The following is a 21,374-nucleotide window of genomic DNA, read 5'->3' as shown; positions in this document are numbered from 1 at the left end:
GCTTTGATCAATACCTAAGTAATTCTTACAACATCCCTGAGACTGAAGTTACTACGCTCAGTACAGAGCAAGTGGGAGACAGAAGATTGTGCAGGTCTGTAGAGAGGAGTCATTACCCAGTTTAAACTAAAACACATACTTAACATTGTTCTTTTAACTTGCTCCATAAAGTCTGGCTGCATTCTGCTCAGACTGATACATAAAATGATTCTGCTTAGAAATAAAGCTGGAATGCTTTCCAAGATACAGCTAAGGAAGCTGCTGCATTTGATAAGCATTGTAATTTTTTTCCAAACTATGTACTTGAGAGAAATGTCTTCTTGTTGAGTTGAAATAGCATAGCCCACAAGTAGGATTGTACAATGAACTATATTTCCCAGGGACATGAGAATGGAGTTTAAATCTGGTACTGAAGGTTCCCCATGACAAGGAAATAGACTTCCTATAAGAAGAGTACCCATCCAAAGAGGTTCTTAATCCTATTGAGTTTTAATAGTTGCACCTGTCACAATATTTAAGAATCCTTCCTTGCTAACCAACCAACCAACTCCAAACCCCCACACAAATAGAAACAATATTATCCTTAATGGAGCACATAGCACTTCTCTGTTTTCACAGATTCAAAGCTACACAGATTGTAGGAGATTCTTAGCTGAAATTTCATGTTTAAGGGAAGATCATTTACTTTTGTTTCGTGAAGGCTGTGAGCAATAGGTCCTTTTACACAGCCTTGGAAGAATGAAGAACTCCCTTTTTTTTTTTTTTTTTTTCTTTTTTTTTTAAGAAAAGAACTCACAAAACATTTACTTCAGGATCAGTTACTTGTTTGCAGAATCCTGTCAACTAGTCTAATTAAGTCAGAGCTTGCTTTTCCCTACTCATGCCATTTGCAGTAAATCAACCAGAGTTTAATTTCTCTGTTTCATACCTAAGGAAAAATATTTTTAAACTTGTACTTAATCTCTTCCTGCGAAAAGTAATTTCTTCTTCAGCTGCTGCAGATTGTTAGGAAAGAGGGTGGAGCCTTCCCAGGCTGACGTCCTTCGAGCCATACCTGAGTATAAAGAACAAGGGAGAATTGCAGCCAAGAAACTCTCAAAAGCTGTTTCCAGTGACTGCTGGGATTCCAAGGCTGGCTTTATTCTGCAACTGCTATAACTTGCTGCTAAAAAGAGAAGAGGGAAGCTGGACCAAGCTCATAGTGGCTGATTACGTTGGAGAATTAAATACAATTACCGTGTTCTCAATGTGAAACTGGATTGAATTATTTTTTTTTTTAAACACAACCAAATAAGCTTTTTTCTTCCCCTCTTCTTTTTCTATACACACAGTGGTAATGTTGCAAACAGTCTGCATGAGTCCTGAACTACTGGTCAATCAAAACATCAGCGAAAATGAAATCTGTGGCTATAGTCCAGGCCAGGGATCTCCACTGCCTGGAGAAACTGCTAGTCCCAAAAATTATTTTCAACAGAGCCCATCGTTGCCAGACTCTGGATTAACTGAATTTAATGCTGCAAGTCCCAAGATGTACCCTCCTCCTCCATGTAAACTTCAAGAGATGTCTGCTCCCACTGGTAAGATCAAATCTTTATTCACATTTTCTATTTTATGCAACACTATTATGCTTCTTTTGCAAAGCGATAAAGTACACTGACTTGCCACTCCTTTTGTGCTAACAGAGAGCTGCTCTAACAGTAGCACATATTAAGCTTCTGTGGCAATAATATTGAAGATGTACGGCACACTCTCCTACTCACATCTTATTTTTATTTTGTTGTGGTCTGCTGCTGAAGTCAGAAATTACTGTTTTGTAAAGGATGCTCAATATTCCATCATTTCTGTCTATCTCTAGCATTTTGCTGCTCATTTTCATTCTGAATTGCAAGTTTGGTTCTGAATCTAACAGCAAGGTAATAGATATGACCTTCTGAGTTATTACCAAGTCATATGAAAGTGTGTTTGGTGAATCATTGCCTCATTGCCTTTGCTGAGTTCTTCAATTTCAAGGACACATCCGGGCATGTAATCTGATCCATCATATAGCATTTTTATTGTAAAATAGCTTGAAAGATAATAATATATTAGCAATTTAGGGCGTGGGTTTTTTTGTAAAGCTTTTCAGAGAGGCCTTTAAAATACTCTACAAAGAGTAAATAATTCATTGTCAAAACACCAGTCTAAAAAAGGAATTATTCTCATTTCTAGAGCAGTCTGAGAAATAAACTACATTTTTTGAGGTCTCAATGTTTTAATTATTCAGCAATAAGTTAAACATTCAGAAATGCTGGAAATCTTAGCACAAAATGACAATTCAATGTCTATTCAAAATGCACCATTTGCTACTTGGGATTCAACACCCTCCTACTGAAGGGGTGTCAGTCTCTCACTGCCTGGAGCAGGGAAGAGCAACGATATCACACAACTAGAAACCACATCTTGTGGCTGGTTTCCATGCCAATATTGCCTGCTCTGAGACATCCCAAGTTTGGGGATGTGCACCATTCCCATCCGTTGAGCTCCTCCATAGGACTTAGCAAGCCAGATTCCAGCAGCTGCTACAGAGCACACACCCAGAGTTTGGTCAAGAAGGAACATTGGTACAGGCACCTCATGTTTTACTTAACGCTGACTGCTCCTGTAACAGGAACTGCTTGCCCAAGCTGCATACACCTTTTTCATTTTAGGCTGCTGTGTTGCTTAATCATAAGTGTGTTTTAATCACAAGTGCTGTTCTCATTCCTCATACCATGAGCTGCACTAGGAGGAGAAACTTCTCTCTGCTTCAGCAAGTATTGCTGCTGGATGACTCCTTATTCTCAGTAGCCCACACTCTGACTCCCAACACTTGGGGTTCTTTGGAACAGTGGCCTTCTATATGGTATATTTTATGTGCTAACCAATTGGGAAGACCCTGAAATAATGCAATAAAGCTATTGCTTTATAATGACAATAGCTGTTACTGAATGCATTCTGTACAAAGATCATTCTCAAGGGGGCGGGGGGGTGGGACACAGTGTTACATAAAGGGTATTTCAAAAGCAACACATTTAAGCTCCTAATCTGGGCAAGTCTTTCAAGTTTGGGGATTCAAGTACAAGATGCAAGAAGACCTAACAGAAGCAATTACAGAGCAGCTTGTTTTGACGAAGACAAGCTTGTTTGGACAACCATATATATTCTCAAATAACTATTTCATTCATTGCTTCCCTTTGAATCACACCACACCGACTTCCAAACACACCAAGAACCATTGGAGAAAGACATTTGGACCTAATATCACTATCTCATTTCCAAAACAATTCTGTTCCTTATTGTTGCACTGGTATCAATGTAACAAACCACAGGACAGGAAACTGCAAAGACAGATTTACTGCAACAGATGAAAATTAGAACATGACTAAGAGGGGCAGTAATCTAAACAGTGTTGACATATTCCCCAAAAGCAATCATGTGCTATAAGTCAGTATGGCACCCCTGAGCTGAAAGGCACCAAGAAAAACTGCCCAGGGCCAAGTCTCAAGATAGTACATTTATTTCTGCATGACTGAAATCTCTAAACTAGAAACATCGGACTTCTTTTCCTTCTTTTTCCCAACCATCCATCCGAATTTCCTTCTGCATTGCTACACTGTCCCGATTGTCCTCTTTCTAGCTTCAGTGGCACATTTACGCTTGGGCCAGTCTCTCTTCTTCCTTCACTCAAAACTGAAACGATCCCTGCACACAAAAGTTCGACAACAGCCTTCATGTGGGAATTTGCAGGTTAACTCAGCTGTCTGCTTATGCCCTCAGACTGAAGATCCTACAGCCAGCTTTGGGATTTGCTTTAGTTTTGTTTCTTAAGAAAAGAATTCCCTTTGTGAGGCCCCACAGTCTGTTGAAGCCGGAGAAGTAATGCACTGAAGTAGTTAAGCAGGAAGTAAGCAGAGCTAAGGAACATGTAGGGCGATGTGGAGATTTCTGATATTCATCAATTGTGGGAATCATAGGCCATCTCTCAGGGTAACCTCATCCTCCCACTATGCTATGATAGCTCAGACAATTATGTCACTTTAAGCATCACATTATGACTTTTCCAGACTCTGGACTTAGCTCTGATACCCCACAGAAGCGCTACATGGGTGTGAGAGTAAAGATGCCGGTACGGGAATTATTGAGAAAAATTCGGCTTTCCAAAGGCCTGGACCCAGCTCACAGCAAGGTGAGGACTCTTCTTGAATTTAGAAACGTTGTTCCCAGAGGTGTAGCACCCTGGTGCACACACATCACACTCCCACTCTGCCAGTGTTCTGGAGAGGTTACACCTACAGCTGCTGCCTCTTCCATCCACCAGATTAATGCTTTTGACGAAGGTGGAGAATATACCAAATTTGAAACAGGCTGAGGGCCTGTACTAGGAACATTTCTAAGACAGTGACAGCAAGAACCCGTTTGTGCCCTGGATACTATACATCATGCAATCAAGCCAAAGACGGCCCAAGAACCAATAACATTTGCTAGAGCAACCCAGATTTCTGATCAACCTGCAAAAACAGCCTGAGAAGCTAGTAGACTCCCAGATACCTGGTCTATTGTAAAGATCTCTATGAGGTTGCCATGAATTACGCACTCATGGAAATTTATTCACCTGCAGCCTCTGCTGTGCAAAGTACATAACACAGGACACAATTTACTTTGTTCGTGTTACAGTATTTGCCACTGTTTCTTTTATGTGCAAGCATCTTAAATTGAGTTGGGTGTTTTTGTCTCCTCAGGAAGCCTCATTAATGAAGATGGTAACCAAAGGATCCTCAGGAAAAACAGGTAGGAAAATCATCTCTTGGTAAAAGAGCCTCCTTTTCTAGTAGGATCATCACTGTTAGGTACCCAAAGAGCTGGACCACTTCTCTCCTATGACCAGTGACCCATGATGGTTCCTAGCTCCCCTTAAATTACAGAAAGCCAGGTGTGCATCGCCACCATGTATGTGTTACCTATCTGTTATCTGGGGCAATATTTCTGATGAGAATATCTTCTGTATGTGTCTCCCCCCTCCCCGAATCAAAATAGCTTCTTTCTTTCTTTCCTTCCAACAGAAAAGAGAAGAGTTCACCCTTATACAGAGAAACAGCTTAGACAGGTATGCATAAAACCTTCAACTCTGTGCTGCCAGCCTCCTCAGGCATATTTCATGTTATATCACTGAGTGAGAACAGGACACTTCATGTCTGATTTCCCTCCCCCATCTTTCACCCTCCCCGTTTTTGTTGCTGTTTCAGAGCAAGCAGAACATTGGGCAAACGCTAAAAGGCTTAGAGGACCTTGATATCCTGGTGGAGGTACTGCAGGAAGATTTGAACAAAAGCCAGTTGAAGAAGGAGTCTCTGCATTCTGTGCCAGATGGCTTTTGGCAGGGCTTCTCCACAGATCTGCAAGCCTCTTGGTGGGAAACTGGAGGAAGTAAGCAGGCAGCTGGTGGCCTGCAGGAAAGATGCCACAGCTTAACCAAGTTGCGTTCATACCGTTATTTTAAAGATTTCAACTCAGTATTGCGAGGAGAGGTAGAGCCTTCTTTTCACAATGATCAGAAAAATATGCAAGAGTCCAACTCACCAGGAATATTCTCAAGGACAAGTGAGAAAGAGAGTAGCTGGTGGTTACAGGAAGAATGTACAAGTACCCAGAAAGATTTCCCAAGGCATTCTTCACAGAACACATCTGCACACTTCAACCCATCAGGAGGCTGTTCAGAGGTGCTTCTGGAAGCTAATACAGGCTCTCCAGACATTGAAGGACATTTGAAGTTGACCCCAATTTCTTTCACACAGCAGGATCTCTCTGCCATCTCTTTCTTCCAGTTCCAACTACACAGGGAAGAAAGTTTACTGAGAAATATCCCAGCGGATAAGCTGCTCGCACCTGACGAAAACGGCAACAGGTCTCCAATTTTTCTATTTAAATATATTGACTTCTATTTTCTGGGGCATCAGTTGCCTGAGGCTTTGCTCTAACTTCAACTGCTAGTTTTGGGCACACCTGTAGCAAAGGCTTTCTTGCTCAATGGGAAGCTCAAACTTGCCTCAGTACACACTGTTTTAGGCAGATAGTAAAAACAGAAAGATTCCACATTTGCAGTAGTATTGCCAAAATACAGATGACATCAGGACAAATTCAGAGTGTTATCAATATTAAAGACTGAGTTGTATATGTAGGTATTCACAAGAAAATTAAAATCAAGCAAAACAAGTAATTGCTATGGAAAAATAAAAAGATATGCAAAAGATCTTTTCCATGCTGCAGACACTCTCAGGATAATTACTTGTATTATTAGTTGGTAATAAAAATGGGTGGGAGGATTACACCAAAACATACATACGCTGCTAGTCTAGAGCACAGACTTCCAAAGAACTGGGAGTGGCTGTTTTGTTAGAAATGAAATGAAAACAAAGGTTTTACTGATCCCATTTTCTCTAGAATGGCATGCTTATAGAGAAAATAGTTGTTTATAAAAAAAAAAAAAAAATTAAAATCTCTTATTAGGTTCCATACAGTTCAGCAAGTTTAGGGAAGCTGGTATCAAGTCAGATTGACAGAAAGCGTGACATAACTGATAAACTGTCCTAGCCTTCGTGGGAAAGATATTAATTCCTGTTCATATAGACAATCCTGTTCCCAATTTAAAGTATTTATAACCCATGCAAGGAAAGCTAAACACAGCACTAGCCTCTTCCACAAGGTACCATGTTCCATTCAGAATATCGATCTTCAGTGCAATAATAAAATTACAGGCTTCACTTTTCAGCAATAATATAACTGTAACGGAGTTACAATAAGCCACCTACTACCATATTTCCTGCATATTTTTAAACAGTACAGAAAAAATTCCCACGCATGAACAAAATTAATTACAATTAAGAAATTAAGACATTTCTACTACCATGTTTATGTAAAATTCACAAGCTAAAATTTCCAGCAGGCCGCTTACCTCTATGAAGTATTTAATCATCAGATTGTATGCTCAAAAGAACATACAAAGGTGGGACTACACATCAAATAAGGTAACTCTGAGTCTTACTGAATGGTGAACAATAATAGTTACTGTGTCAAAAAAAAAAAAAGAAAGAAAGAACAGAAACAGCAATAAGTGTCAGAGTTGTTCAGACATCTTTAAGGATATCATGCTACAAGACAAGGGGTAAATAAATAAATAAAATCAATGCCTGCATTACTTTTGCCTCCAGGAGAAAAGGAAGACATGACCAAATTTACAAGGGAAAAAAAAAAAAAAGTCGTTTTCAGGATGAAATTCAGGAGAAACACTTGTACTATTTTGAGTACTTCAGTGAGACTGAATAGACAGAAGAAATTGAGCTCTCTTCCTCCACTGGACTGAATTACAATTTGGAAATACTTCTTTTCTTTTAAGTGCAAGAGGAGGGTTTCCCTTCTCTCGATTTTTAGGTATCATACAGTCTTTTTCCTGTACTGAAGGACTCTTTAAAAAAGGAGGAGGAAATAGATTGTTAGCAAAAAAGAATCATGGAATAGCTTGTAGAGAGGAGAGGAATGGCATAATAGCGAGAAGGGAGGACCAAGAAATCCTGGCAGACAAAATCAGCAACTCTATTATTAATATAGAGACTAAATAATTTAAATGCTTAAATATCCCAAGATTTCAGCATTTGTGAACCTTAACATTTCATGCTTTAAAATACATTCTCACTGTTACTTTTGAGTATTTTAACCACTGCTTTGTCTTCTAATTGTTTAAAACTGTGTTCTATTTCAGGCTGCTGCACAAGGCTGTTGCTCAGGGAAGAAGAGCTCTGACTTACGCACTTGCACAGAGATTTGCATCCCTAAATAAGATCAATGAGAAGGATGCAGAGAAACGGGTAGGATGCTAACTTACCAAGAATAGGGTCATTTCCTATCACATGCAAACATCTTTCAAACCCCAGTCAAGCAGCAAGCATGCTTTCAGACAAGGTGTGGCTACTGTCTTTGCAAAGAGGGGAAAACAGGAACAGGGAGAAAGTGATTTGCATAGAGCAAGTATTAGCACAACTGGGAACAGAACACAGAGTCCCAACTCCCCACTTCATTCTCTAACAAGCACTGTTGTTTTAAAACTATTTTTGCCTTTCACAACGAGTTTCTCCCATTCTTCTGTTCTTAGACTGCATTACATCTTGCTGCAGAAAAGAACCAACATCTGATGGTGAGTGACCTGATATCCCTAGGAGCTAATGTCAATGAACAAGACAGTTTGGGGAAAACTCCACTCCACTTGTGTGCAGAGAACGGATACTTGAGAGTTTTAGAGGTAAGTTGGCCATTTATGTTGTACAAAGACATGTGCAAGGGTAGAGCAAAGACAACAAATGCATGTTCTTTTGTTTAAAATATACAAGGGTTTTCCGCACCTGAAAATTAGCTTTAGTCTGATGTGGTTAAAGTAAGATGGAGTTAGGGGAGGAGGGGGTATTTTGGCACTGCCAAAAATCAGCACTTATCTCAAATCTTCTCCATTTCAGGTTTTGAAAAACTGCAAAAACAATGGCATGCATGTGGAAGTGAATCTGACTGACCACTACGGTAAGAGGAAAAACTTAACCACATAGCTGTTTAGTGTAGACTCCAAAAGTTTCAGACTACAGATTTAATCTAGGCCAAAGAATGTTCCGTTTCATGTTTAAAACTAAAAGGTCTAGAAGGAGAGCCAATCAGTCTTAATAGAAGACCTCCTTAGGATTAGCAAGGTGTGGGATGGTTGACTTGAGCAAGGCGTTCAAGCACTGGATTTGTTTGACTTTTCTGTGGTTTGTTCTGTCCAGGTTTAACACCGCTACATTGTGCTGCTCTTGCCCACACTGTTTTAGTTACAGAATCTCAAAAAACTGACATCGATACTGACATGGGAAAGTTTCTCAGACTACGCAAAGATCAAATTCTTGAGGGAATTAGCTGCTTATTACAAATGGGAGGAAAGCCTGAGTTGCAGGTGAGGACCAGCAGCAGGCTGTTTACTGTGGCCTTAGGTTTTGTTATTCTTTGCAATCACAGGTTTCACTGTCATTTACAGGTACTAAATTCATGTCAAATTACCACTGCCTCTTTAAAAATTGAGGAGAACACAGAACTCATGTGTTTGCTTCAGACCCACAAACCTAAAGGACAGAACATTCTTCAAAAGGTAACTATAGCTACTTTTACAGAGGGTCTAGCATTCATATCCAAGAAACTAAATGCAGTAACATGAGCTGTACCATCTTGTAAACACAGTAGATGATGCTCACAGCCTTGCCCTATCTTGCATAGGACAGAAAATCCCCTTTTCAGGGAAAAAAGCACTGTCTGAGCTCTTACCACACTTGGTCCCATCCCAGCTCTAAGGACTGCTATATTTACTATAGTTTGGAGCAGTCCAGTTGCATGCAGGTGCTGCCAGCATACTGCTCACAACTGTCCCCATTCCAAACTCTTCGTAGCAACAATGCCTTCATTTCCAACATTTTACAGCACACCAAAACAGATGGAGGTATCTCGGAAGCAACACCAGGGCTTCCTCTTCTGATAAAGGAATGCTGCAGGCCCAAGTATTGCCACTATATTCAGTTACCTTCAGCAGCTTCTTGATGTCCCTTAGCATACACATTTAACACCAAAAACTACCTTACTGGGCCAAAAGATAACCAGATTTTCCAGTGATTACCAGCATCTCTTGCTAAATTTTTGGTGCAGGAAACAAGACACCAAAACTGAAAAGCAGAAGCTTGAGTGCATAACAGAGTACTAAGTTTCTAGTGTGAAATTCTGCTCTATTGAAATAATGCAGTATCTGCCACAGATTCCAGTATTCTTATCCAAGATTGAGCAAACATTCAGTGCTTAAATGTTATGGCCCTTTTACCTTTTCTATGGTCTTTTTTGACTCTGTCAGGTAAGAGTTTCCACCAGTGTACATGTACAGAAACCAATAATATAATAAGACTTCAATTAGAAATACAAACTTAAAGCCACTTTTCAAGTCATTTAGGAACCTGACTTCTTAACAGTTATGCTTTGTAGGAGATAAAACACGGGAAAAAAATAACTTCAATGCAGCTTATTACTGACTGAACTGTTAAGCATTCCACCTTCTCCAATCTCATGATAAGGGGAAGAATCTAGACTTTGCATCTCAAAACCAGAACAAGTTCTTGACACAAAGCCTGCATCACTGTTAATGCTGGAAATTTACTGTTCTGGTTTCTTCACTTGTATAGAGTTACAGTTTGTTGGATGTTCCAAGAAGAATGCCCAGTCCCTCATCACCAGATAGATTTTCTGAACTTTTTTCCATGTCATCTTCGGACCTCTTTGACATCACTCTTAAAGGTATTTTGTGGTAGGAAATTAATTTTACCTAGGCAGGGTCTTTGTAACTCAACGGCTGTAATATAGTAGCTAGTTCCAGTACCTTCCCTGCATTGCTATATAACAATTAATCATCAGTTCATGTGGAACTAATGGAAAAATGCCCAATGACTTATAATAGATTTCAGATTAACTGAAGAGTTTTGCACAGAATCTCTTCTGCTTGCAGAACTCCTTACTCATCCAAAACCAATAGAAAATAAGGCAATAAATACGTGGCACTAGAAGGAACACTTAGCACATAGATTGAACTGAATATTTGTTGGTTTATTGCCTTCCAGGGAAATGCTGATAAGGGTCATTATCTGCATCTCACGGTCCACGTGCTGCAACTGTTGCTGAAGAATAGACAGAGAACAGACAGTAAAAGTCTTCAAATGTATTATAGCTTGAACTGACTGTTGAAAATACCTCCTCAGTACCCAGAATTAAAGAGTAAACTAATAAATGTGGAAAACCCTCAAGCTAGGTTTCAACAGTATTAGGCGTTCAGTGTTATATGCTCTGGTAAATGAATAGGTCTTAATTTTCTCACAAAGCTGAGCACTTGGACTTCTCTTTTGAAGTCCGTATGAGTTGTAGGTGTTCTACATTTTCAAGTTCTGACAATTTTTTAATGCAGGTGCCTAGCTTAAGAAAAAAAAAAGCCTTCAATTTTAGCCTCTCAGAGCCTAGTCTTGAGGGTACCAGTGTAAGATTAGTCTCTACAGTCCGAACTTAATGTTCGGATGTGTTGAAAATTTCAGACAATATGTAATTTTAAACATGAGCTATGGGAACTCAGAATCTGATGGGCTATATTTAATACTTTCTGCAGTCTGGCTCTGAGTTTGTCCAAGGCTGGAGTTGTTACACTTCAAGGCAGTCCTATTGGGGAAAAAAAAAAACAAAAACCAACTCCAAAATAAAACATACCCCCACACTGTTACTGAGCATGTTTTTCAACAGAAATCGAGCTCTTTATTTATGCAATCAGAATTTGCCACCAGTAATGGGTTTTAGGTGAAGTCTGGGACAGAAAGTGTTTTGAATCAGTTCCTTTCACTCTGGGTGACCTAACAGAAGAGCAGACCTTTATAAAATTTAAGTATATAACAACACTTTACAAGGATCATTTTTTTTTATACTAAACAATTTTGCAAGTTAGAAGGATAACAAGGAGCTTATTATGTTCTGTGCTGCCAGATATCCAAGTATTCAGTAGAATTCCTATAAGTTAGATAATTATTGCCCAAAAAAAAAAAAAAAATTCTCTTCCCAGACTTAGTATCATTTTATTTTAACTTCTGATTGTGAATTAGCTGGTTTCTATGAAACTTCCTTGTTTGCTACATATGGAGCAATCTACATTTACATAACCTACAAAATTACTGATCCAGCAATCAACACACGTATTGAAGTAAATGGGAGATTTTTCACGTGTAACAATTGCAGGATCCAGTGTTAAGTACTCAGCATGTTTGGGGAATATTTTTTTAATGAACTCTTTGCATTTTCTTCTTGTAAAAATGGTTACTTTCCTCTTATTGGATATCCTTAAGTGTTAAGCTCCAAGAGCTCTGTTGCACAACATGAATTAAGTTTTATTGAAAAATGTCAGTGTTTAAGTTAATTCCAACTGCGATTTGGGTCATATCCTATGTGTCTTATGCCCTGAACAGCTAAATAGTACTCTTCTGTATTTTCTCTGGATGAGACATGAGAACTCAAAATTTTTAATTATTTTATAAAATTTAAAAAAAAAAAAAATTGTTATTCACATGATGAGTTGTATAACACTATGGAATATTCATCCACCTCCTTCCATAGGCATCCCTCATGCTTTAATCATGTGAAGTCTTTTCTTTTTCCCTTTTTGTCCCAGGTTTTACTTGGAAACACAAATATTTTCCTCTCTGATGATTTTTCTCTGTCCCCCCCATCACCACTCATTCTTCCTTCATGTTTGCATTTTAACTCACATCTGTTCTCACAGAACTTTTTATTAATTTAAAGAGAATTAATGAGGATCTTCTAGGTTACTCAGCTTCCATTCCTGTGATTTAAGGATCAGATACAACACCCACTGAAATTAAAGACTCCTTATTTTCAGTGAATACTGACCAAGAAATTCTGCATCACATACAGAACCAAGAATGAAGCAGTATGGTGAACAAATAGAGAAGTGCATCAATAAGCATTCTCAGTGAAGAAAAATTAATTGCTTACAGGATCTCTTTAAAAAAAAAAGTGTAGAAAACTATCATATAAGAATACAATATTAATCAAGTTTTTAGTCACATGGAAACCATTCAGATGAAAGGACAGGAAACTTAAGCTATTAATATGTATCTTTTATTCAATATACTTAAAGCTGAACTACCTTGTAAAGTATATTCTACAACAGTTATACATTAATTGCATTGACATTAGTAGATACGCTTTACATTGTTTCATTGTTCCTTCCTGTCAATAAATACATTATTTCATGCAGTATGTAACATTGATTTTTATGTACTGGTATAGCCATACTACCCTCACAACAGAAGTGACTATCATGAAATGAACAAATTAAGCAGACTTTAAAAGCTGACAAGTATGTAAGGGGTTTTTGTTGTTGTTTTGTTTTTTAAAGAGTACAGTGGTGCCTGTGCAGAAGCACCAGCATTACCTCAAAAAGGTGTGTGGGAAGGTGATTTATTTAAAAAAATTTTTAAAACCCAAACACCTCCTCCTTTTCAAGGCACATTCATCAACCCACTACCTCTAACTAGGAGCTAGACAACTATTCTTTCAATGAACTATAAAACTAATTCTCAACATTTTTTCAGCACTAAAATTTTTCCCTACAACTAACTAATCTCAGACTAGAAAAAATAATCCATGGACCTAAAGAGATTAAGTAATATAAGAGTTCACTGAAAAAGCTGTAGCTTTTCAGCCATTCACTGTGGCAAACTGCAACAAACTATTCCATACCAAAAGATAAGAGGTATTCCTTCAAATAGGAATTATCCTCCATAAAAGTAACTTGCATTTCTACAGCAAGATTTTTTTTCTAACAATTTTTTTCTTTTTGCAAGAAAAGAGACCTGTTAGCATTTAGATAGAGGCTTTGCAAGCACTGCATATTCCCTGCTCCTAGTGTGATTGCTACTGCAAGTGATACAACAGCTCTTTGCAGACAATTGTTCTCAACAGCTGGGCTGAAAAAAAAAAATTCAAGTGAGTTCTGGGGAGAGGTTTTCTAGCCCAGTATAAGATAACAATTTGGGCAGGGTGGCACTGAAATTAACTCTGACCTGTATGTAGAGTACTGGATAGGCCTAGTGATCTTGATGGTTCAGATCAAAGGCTTTTGTTTCACTTCTCATCATGAAAGGAAAACCTCCCCTGGAAAGGCAGCTCTTTAACCTAGGCCCGTTACTAATTCAGGACTGTCTCAAAGAAAAGGATAGCATTTACTGAATCATTAGCTTTACTTCATTCAGCCCCACACACACTCTACAAGTCTGCCCACAGATCTTTTCAGACAGTCCCAGCTCAAACCTGCTCACTTAGCAGCGGTAACAGGATCTTAGCAGAAGGTTTTACAATACTCAAAATTAACTCAATAGCTTTGCCCACAACAGTCTTTAAACCGAAGTTTTGAATACATACACATGAACACCAGCCTACTGTTCTGGAAGTACTCCTGTGTTTCCATGAAATCCTTTCACATTAATTATAGAAGCTGGCTTCCATGTTCAGTCCTGTTTTTGACAAGATTTCAGATCACTGAAGTCCAAGGAGCAACCTCTTGACATCAAGACATGTCCTGTGCACACAGGTTACTACCATGCCTGTAGCAGAGGGAGAGGAGTTACCATTCTGCACTTGCAGCAGGGCATGGCAGAAGCATCCCCAGCACAAAATCCATCTAGCACAGAGCAGAGGTCAGACCTATTCTAAGCTGCATTGACATTATCAGTCTTGCTCAAAACTCGCTACCCCTGGGCCCTTTTCAAAAGCAGCAGCCACAGCAGCATAAGGTTCAAGGCGCACAGCTAGACTGTGGCATGCCTGGGACCAAGTGCTGTGCTTCTGACACGCAAGTACCAGTTAGGGTGACCAGGCTAGTATTTGTGGTATGACTCCTGCAGCTAATTCTTTTTAAACCAGATCACATGTGCTCCCACAGGCTGTAGTCATGCCTGTGAACTGCGGCACAGGCCATATGTAGAGAAGGTGCTTTCCTTCTTTACCTCATTTCTCGCCCCATATTACAAAATGAGTGCCGTTCACTGGCTTACATGGTTACTTAGGTTCCCTGCTCCTTTGAAGATATATGAGCATTGGCATGCATTATTATTTTTAAGAGCAGTGTAAAAGCTTTGCCACTGAATTAGTAGCAATTCAACAAATAAAAATAAAAATAAATAAATAGATCAGATCCCGCACTTCCAGCAGTCCTCAGGGATGATCCTCATCAGGAAAGAGGAAACTCACAAGATATCTGTTGCAGATTTGTAACGGCTTGAAGAAGGCCCTGGCAAGGACGGAAGCTTTACTTTCCTGGCAGGGCTGTCTGATGGACACTGCATATATTTATGATAGTCACAGGGCCACAGACCCTGTACATAAAGTGAATGACAAAGTAACTGTGGTCTTCAATGGATGTACAGAATCCTAAAGTATTCATGCCAGTTTTCTAGGCTTTCCTCACTAAGTCTTTCCATTCAGAGTTGCGTGAAAAGAAGTATCAGAGCCCTAAAAACTGAAGTTACCCAGAAGACAAGTTGCAAGTTCCAGCCAGGGTATGAACAAATATATCTGTTAAAACAGCTTGAGGCAAAGGAACAGGAACTCTATCCTAGGTGTTACCTCACTAGGACTTTGGCTGAGTATTAGATCTTTCTCCCACGAAAACAACATCTTAAGTTTGTAGAGGGAAACAGGACATTGTCAGAGATGCTTAGATGCTGTTATTATAGTCACAAGTGCAGCAAGTCCTGAGAACAAAAGCCTTCAACGCTAAGTCATTGAGCTCTACTGAACAGCTTTTCTGGTGCACACAGATGTATTTCCACTAGCTTTCAGATGTTATCAGTAACACAACTACTTAGTATAGTCTACTACGAAATGCTGTGAAAAACAAAGTACAAACGTTGCCACTTAGCAACCCATCTGTATATATGAAACACACACAAAATAAATTGCAGAGGTGACAAACAGCATTACAAAAGATTAAAAGATTAGGGAAGATATTCTATGGATTAACAAGAAACTGCATGACAGACACACAGAAGCTCTTCCAGGCATTACATAAATTGAAAGAGTAGAAACAACACAAGAATGAGAGCAGAGAGATTCTGGCCCAGATTTTCAGTGGCATAAAATTCTGCAGGCAGGAACAGACCGTTAACTATGGAAGGTGTCTTAAGCAAACAGCTCCTCTGGGAGCTCCTTTCAGTAGCTCATAATGGCCGAAATGCTCCAGCGTTGTCCTTTCCCACTACTTATGCCAAATGGAACAACAGGACACAAATCCTTTTTTGCAGAAGGGTATCCTAATCTGGAGGGATCCAACAGCTTTCCAACCCTGTCACCCCAGCCTGGTACCACATCAAGACTGACCACAGCAGAAAATCCACCTCCCATTTTGTCTTTATCCTCCAAAATGTGTTCTTGAAATCACGCTTTGCTGCATATCCACATTTATTGTATCAAAGACTCCCTAAGGCTGCTGGATTTTGCTTAAACAAGCTGTCATCTCCCAGATCCCAAAAAACTTAACTGAGAAGCATATGAACTGTTGCCCCCTAAAACAGATAATGTTAAACAGAGAACAACACCATGACTGTAAGTAAAACACATACAAGAAAATAAATTCCTTCTAACACACAAACAAAACAAATTCAATCTTTTAGATGAGGAACCAAGAAAAGAGTTGGGGGGGGGGGGCTGAACATTGAAGAAAACCCTCCACAGGCCTTTTGAGAATATGCATCAACAGCTGCCATTCAAGAATAAACATTGACATTTCCTCTACACCACTCTGCATCCCATTTCCCATAACTCCACATCTCTCTCCACGTCATGACAACCAGGCTGAATTGCAAGCAGAGCTGGAGGAGCCAAGTTTCTGAGCCAAGCAAGAGGGAGAGGCTGAGCTCTTGGCTGATTCAGATTCTTTTAGAACAATCTCACCCATCAAGTTTTATTTTTCCTGCTTTCTTTGTGGCTAGAGAAACTTGGAAACCAAATGATTCAGTCTGAAACAAGACATGTTTCTGCAGCTGTGCTGAACAGGACAGATGAAATAAATTTAGAGAATGGAGTCACACTAACTGAAAAATTTAGTGTCTCAGGCACTTTGAAGAGGGATCATGGTGGGGAGAGGTAAGAAAGGGAAAGAGGACAGGACATTGGCTCCCACTCAACCTGGACAGCAGAGCTCTTAAGCTGTAGCAATCACTAAGACCCAGACTGCCCCAGCCACATATGCACACAAGCCAGGAGCTGCAGTTCAGTTGCTGCACACTTCATCAATCTGTTTACCCAGAAGTTTCACTTGCCCTGAGGATAAGCATGCTAAGTAGCTTAGCATGTGGAGGTTGCAGGATCAGCCCTAAACAAGCCCCTTCTCTCTTGAGACAGTCTAAGTGGGCTGGAGTTTCAGGCATCCCTATCTGCCCTGGTTACTTACATCCATGAGGAGCTGGTCACATGGCACCTGTGCCCCAAAGTAGCACATCATCATTTTCCTGTCTTTTTTCCCCATCCTTCATTCTATATGGTTTCTAGGAGGAGGAAAGTTTAAACCGAGTTTACCAGGATACGTTTTTCCCAAAGAAAGAGGTGAGGGGAAGGGGGTTCTTGATGACCTTCCTGCAATGCCCAGGAAACAATGCTTATTCCTTCTTCCCTGGGTTTCCAGGTTACAGTATTTTATTTGTCATCTGCTTTGAAGCCACTTCACCTTTACTTCAGTGGCACAGTTTGGGGGTTCACTTGGTTTAGCAGCAAGAGTTTAGGCTCCAGTGGATAAAACATCACTTCTCAGATACAAAAACCCAATAAGATTTTAACCAGTTGATATCAGGAAGGCCCCAGGCACTGCTCTGCTCCATGTTTGGCCATACTTCACTGCTACACCCATGAGAAGCCTGTCTGGATAGGTCCCAGCTCTTAATTATTTCTATTTGTTGTCTCTATCATCACTAGCCAAATAAGTTTACAGAAGTCTCATTTTTTTCAAACATAACAAGGTCTCCAAACACAAATACTGAAATGCATATGGTGTGATAAGTACATGCAGAAATCATAACACCATTACCTCAGTAACCAGAGGGTTACTGTGTAACCCAGAGTACTCACTTCAGATCTAAAGAAAAGCATGCAGCATGAATTAATACAAAAATCTAGTGGCAAATTTTAAATATTAAGATTGGCTTAGTTTTGCTTTGTTTTAAATAAAATCTTCTGTATCCCTTTGCTACTGATGAGTAACCAGTTTTTGAATTGTTCAGAATTACCTCTAGAAAGCTATTCACAGCTAATTGGTTGCTAGCGGCACAGAAACACAAAATAACCTGCCTTCAAAGGTCTACACAAAGGCCCAAAAGGACTTCCATTCTCACAAACCCTGAGACTTAACAAAGCATTTTAGAGTTCACCAAGCACAGCCCCCTTAAAACTTCTGTTTTCATTTTCTTCACCAGACTCTTATGCATCTCTTTCTGCTCCTTCCATAAAGCTTCTTTAGAGAGCAGGACTAAAAGGTATGTTTACACCTCTGCTCAGGCTGTGATGAAATCACATTTCAATTAAGCAAGAAATATCTGCCTGCTAAAAAGACTCTAGGAAACACCAGTGAACAGAAATTAATCTACTAGGACTTTAAGTAGTCAGACAGTTTCTGATTTAATTTTCTAATGTTTCCAGGTGTACATGTTTTGACTCCTAGTTAGCATGACCTTTCCCTTTCACTGGAATTATTACTCACACACAATGGCAATCCCTTTTCTGATGTGAAAAAAGATAAGCTTCTGCAGAACCCAGCAGTTCTTCGAGTTCACAGCCAAATAGTGTTTGCTAAGGTGAAGCACGTACACTATTAGAGTCCATCCTGATGACATTTATATATGTAATAGAGGTCATTTTAATACTGGATTTTTATTTTTTATGCTCACAGCAGCCTACTTCCAAAAAAAATACTTGTCTATTGTAAAACAAAAACCTCAGCTCTTACAGATTAAGTAAAATTTTGGGTTTTAATTCTCTGAGGAAGCAAGAGCCATGCACCGATATGTTCCCCACATTACCTCCTCTTCCAGAATCAGAGCTGAGCTGCAGAGGTGTTAATTTATGTCCTCCAAGGTTTTAATCTATCTAGCTATAAAACAATGCTATTGCAAAAATACAACTACAAAGTCAAAGCAAAAAAAACTAGCAACTTCCAGTCTCTGCATTGTTCCTTGGACCTGAAAAAAAATCTGAGCTCTCTTTGGCCTATATCCTCATTTGTTTAGATTTAAACTATGATTCAGCTGACTTTTCAGTATTATCTTAGAATAACCTGTCTTCAGGTTTCTCTGTTTTCCAACACAACAATCAAGTCCCAAGTGCCAGAAGCCTTATGCTCAATTGATTCCTCAAAAAGAACAAACTAGAAGAGCTGTAAACAGTGAAGAATAAAGAAATACATCAGAGAAGGCATGGAAAGAGGAAGGAAAATAAAACGAGAATCTTTCACATGTTGGATCACTTTCACCACTCCAATTTAATGGGTGGTGTTTGTTTTTCTGAAGATGACAAATAACCCTGCAAAGCTCCAGGTTGTGCTGTCCCACGCTTGTATTTTATGCGGAGAGAGATTCCTTCCTCTTTTGCAGGGATTAAGTACATTTCAGACCAAAGAAAAACAACGCCAAAACCACCAAACAAAAAAACAAAATGCACCCAACCCCTACCCCCCCGCCGAAACAAAGAAAACCCAAGCACAGGAAAATAAATACACATTGTATGTTGCAATTCCTACTTCTTCAAACAGGCTGTAGGTCTGCAGGAACTAGTTGCTAGTCTTCTGATTTTTTTTCTCAGATTGGGGGCATAAAACTAACTTCAGCCTCCCCTCCCAATTCAGCCAACTGTGAAAGAAAGGGAGCACAATGAATACTCCAAATTTGTCATAATGTCCTCACCCTGGAGCAAGGTGGAAGGGTTCAAGGTAAGTTGCAGTTTTTAGAGTAGTAAGTCCTCTGAGAGTCACTGTGGGTAATGCCACCTAAAACCATCAAAATTACCTTGGCTTTGTCCCAACTGTCACAGCCCAGCCTTTCACTGGAAGTCTTCAAAACTATTTCAGCATTTGCATAAGCTTCTCTTCAGAAAACTCATATGGTTGTAAACCAAACATTATCTAAAAGTAACTGGCCTTCTTTAGCAGAGTCAAAGGTTACTGTAAACATTATCTGGAGAATAAAGTTTATGTGGAAAAAATAATAACATGATATAACTATGGAGTAGGTTGGTCAAATATTTGCAGAACGACATACACCACCTGTGGCTGTGTGAAAACAGCCTTCCCTTTGTTTAGAAACCTTTATTCAATTTTACAGAGAAATAAGACCAAAATTTTGCTTGACTGCCTTACTCATTATGGGCCTTACAAACATATTGGCACCTACTTATCCAAATACAGTGTAATTAAAATAACAGATAATTCTCAAACTCCAATGCCCAGGAAGAAAAATACCTAACAATAACGTGCAGTTTGTAACATGAATCTGGTGTAGCATAGACTGAAAACACCAGTGATTAAGTTCGGGGGGGGGGGGGTGGGGGTGGAAATAGCACTCCTAGCCAAAATAATTACACAAGTTAAAAAACTGTATGTGCATTAGGGATGCTTTTACAAGTTCCATAGAAGAGAAGAACAGCAGGAGACAGCGTTGCTCTCTTCAGGAGCTGTTTGAGAAGGTGTGAAATCTCCGATTTCTGTGCTCAATAATATGGTGCTTTTAGAGGTGATTTATCCAATAGCTTGCTCATTTTTCCATCTTCTTTAAAAATTAAATAGAAAAACTGGAGTTTGTTGTATTTGCCCTCCCCCTCTTTTTTCTGTCCTTTTGCCAGACTGAAAAGTTAAGATAGGTAATGACTAAAGGGTCACCATGTCAGCCAGGCCTTTGAGAATGACTCAGGCACTAATTCTTGGTCTTCATTACAGTCACGAAACTTTTTGTGGGGTTATTAAACTCCAGCCCCTGCCAGGAAAATGACAGCTTGACACACACAGCAACATTGTATATCAATTTTGTGGAAAAAGGAAGTTGTGTATCTGCTCACAACAGCGAGCAATCACTAACCTAAGAGTCAACAGGGAAAATTTTATCACAAGCTATTTCTTTATTCTAGGCCCATCGCCACTGGACACTGGTTTGTGTAGCAAATAGCAGTCAGATACATGACTATAAAATACTTCCTATATGAAGGGAAGCTACAAACTTCCTCACATATTCTTTGCCTACAAAACCTAACGCCTTGGGGAAATCTCTGGGGTCATTTCCACAATGCTATGCATGCTGCATTCCCAAAGGCTGAACTCTATCAGACCCAGGACTGGGAGGCTTGCCCAGCCTAATCTTTCCAGTGGGGGGGGGACTGCAGCACCAGAATTTCTAGACGTACAGTGGATCCAGAGCCTCATAGCAGCTGGCTAAAATACAGATGCACTGCTGGAGGGAAGGAGCTGAATACAACCACAGAACTACTCACTGCTTTCTCTAGACTATGACATTAGCAGCTGCACAGCTCAAGCTGAACAGAGCAACTAGATTAGGCAGTCATTCCTCTATGATCTCCCTTTTGCTCTCTTCCCTCTGCTCACAGATACTGACTGGCAGCAAGGCACTAGCTTATGAGATAATGACTTTATGAGATGTGGATTGAAACCTGTCTGGGAGAGAAAGGAATTGAAAGTACATTTCTGTGTGAGTGTTTCGGCTCCA

At 39.6% G+C, this 21,374-nt stretch overlaps 1 protein-coding gene across 1 annotated transcript; it reads left to right on the top strand.

The window, feature by feature from the left end:
* Positions 1–1,119: 1,119 nt before the first annotated feature.
* On the top strand, positions 1,120–10,678 carry LOC138685883 (NF-kappa-B inhibitor zeta-like). The gene is made up of 11 exons (XM_069786197.1): positions 1,120–1,577; positions 4,083–4,204; positions 4,758–4,806; positions 5,079–5,122; positions 5,262–5,920; positions 7,772–7,877; positions 8,162–8,308; positions 8,520–8,580; positions 8,820–8,986; positions 9,068–9,178; positions 10,251–10,678. Exons 1-11 carry the CDS (start codon positions 1,337–1,339, stop codon positions 10,374–10,376), a joined length of 1,833 nt encoding a protein of 610 aa, XP_069642298.1. The 5' UTR covers positions 1,120–1,336; the 3' UTR covers positions 10,377–10,678.
* The last annotated feature ends 10,696 nt before the right edge of the window (positions 10,679–21,374 follow it).

The sequence above is a fragment of the Haliaeetus albicilla genome, chromosome 7 (assembly GCF_947461875.1).
Source record: "Haliaeetus albicilla chromosome 7, bHalAlb1.1, whole genome shotgun sequence".
NCBI lineage: Eukaryota > Metazoa > Chordata > Aves > Accipitriformes > Accipitridae > Haliaeetus > Haliaeetus albicilla.
This window is presented reverse-complemented; position numbering and strand designations above follow the sequence as displayed.

Bases quoted from the DNA above. Each gene is read 5' to 3' on its own strand.
- LOC138685883 (XM_069786197.1), top strand. From the start codon at position 1,337: ATGTTGCAAACAGTCTGCATGAGTCCTGAACTACTGGTCAATCAAAAC. The intron at 4,807-5,078 runs GTAGGAAAATCA...TCCTTCCAACAG, and splicing joins AGGATCCTCAGGAAAAACAG to AAAAGAGAAGAGTTCACCCT. The intron at 5,123-5,261 runs GTATGCATAAAA...TTGCTGTTTCAG, and splicing joins CAGAGAAACAGCTTAGACAG to AGCAAGCAGAACATTGGGCA.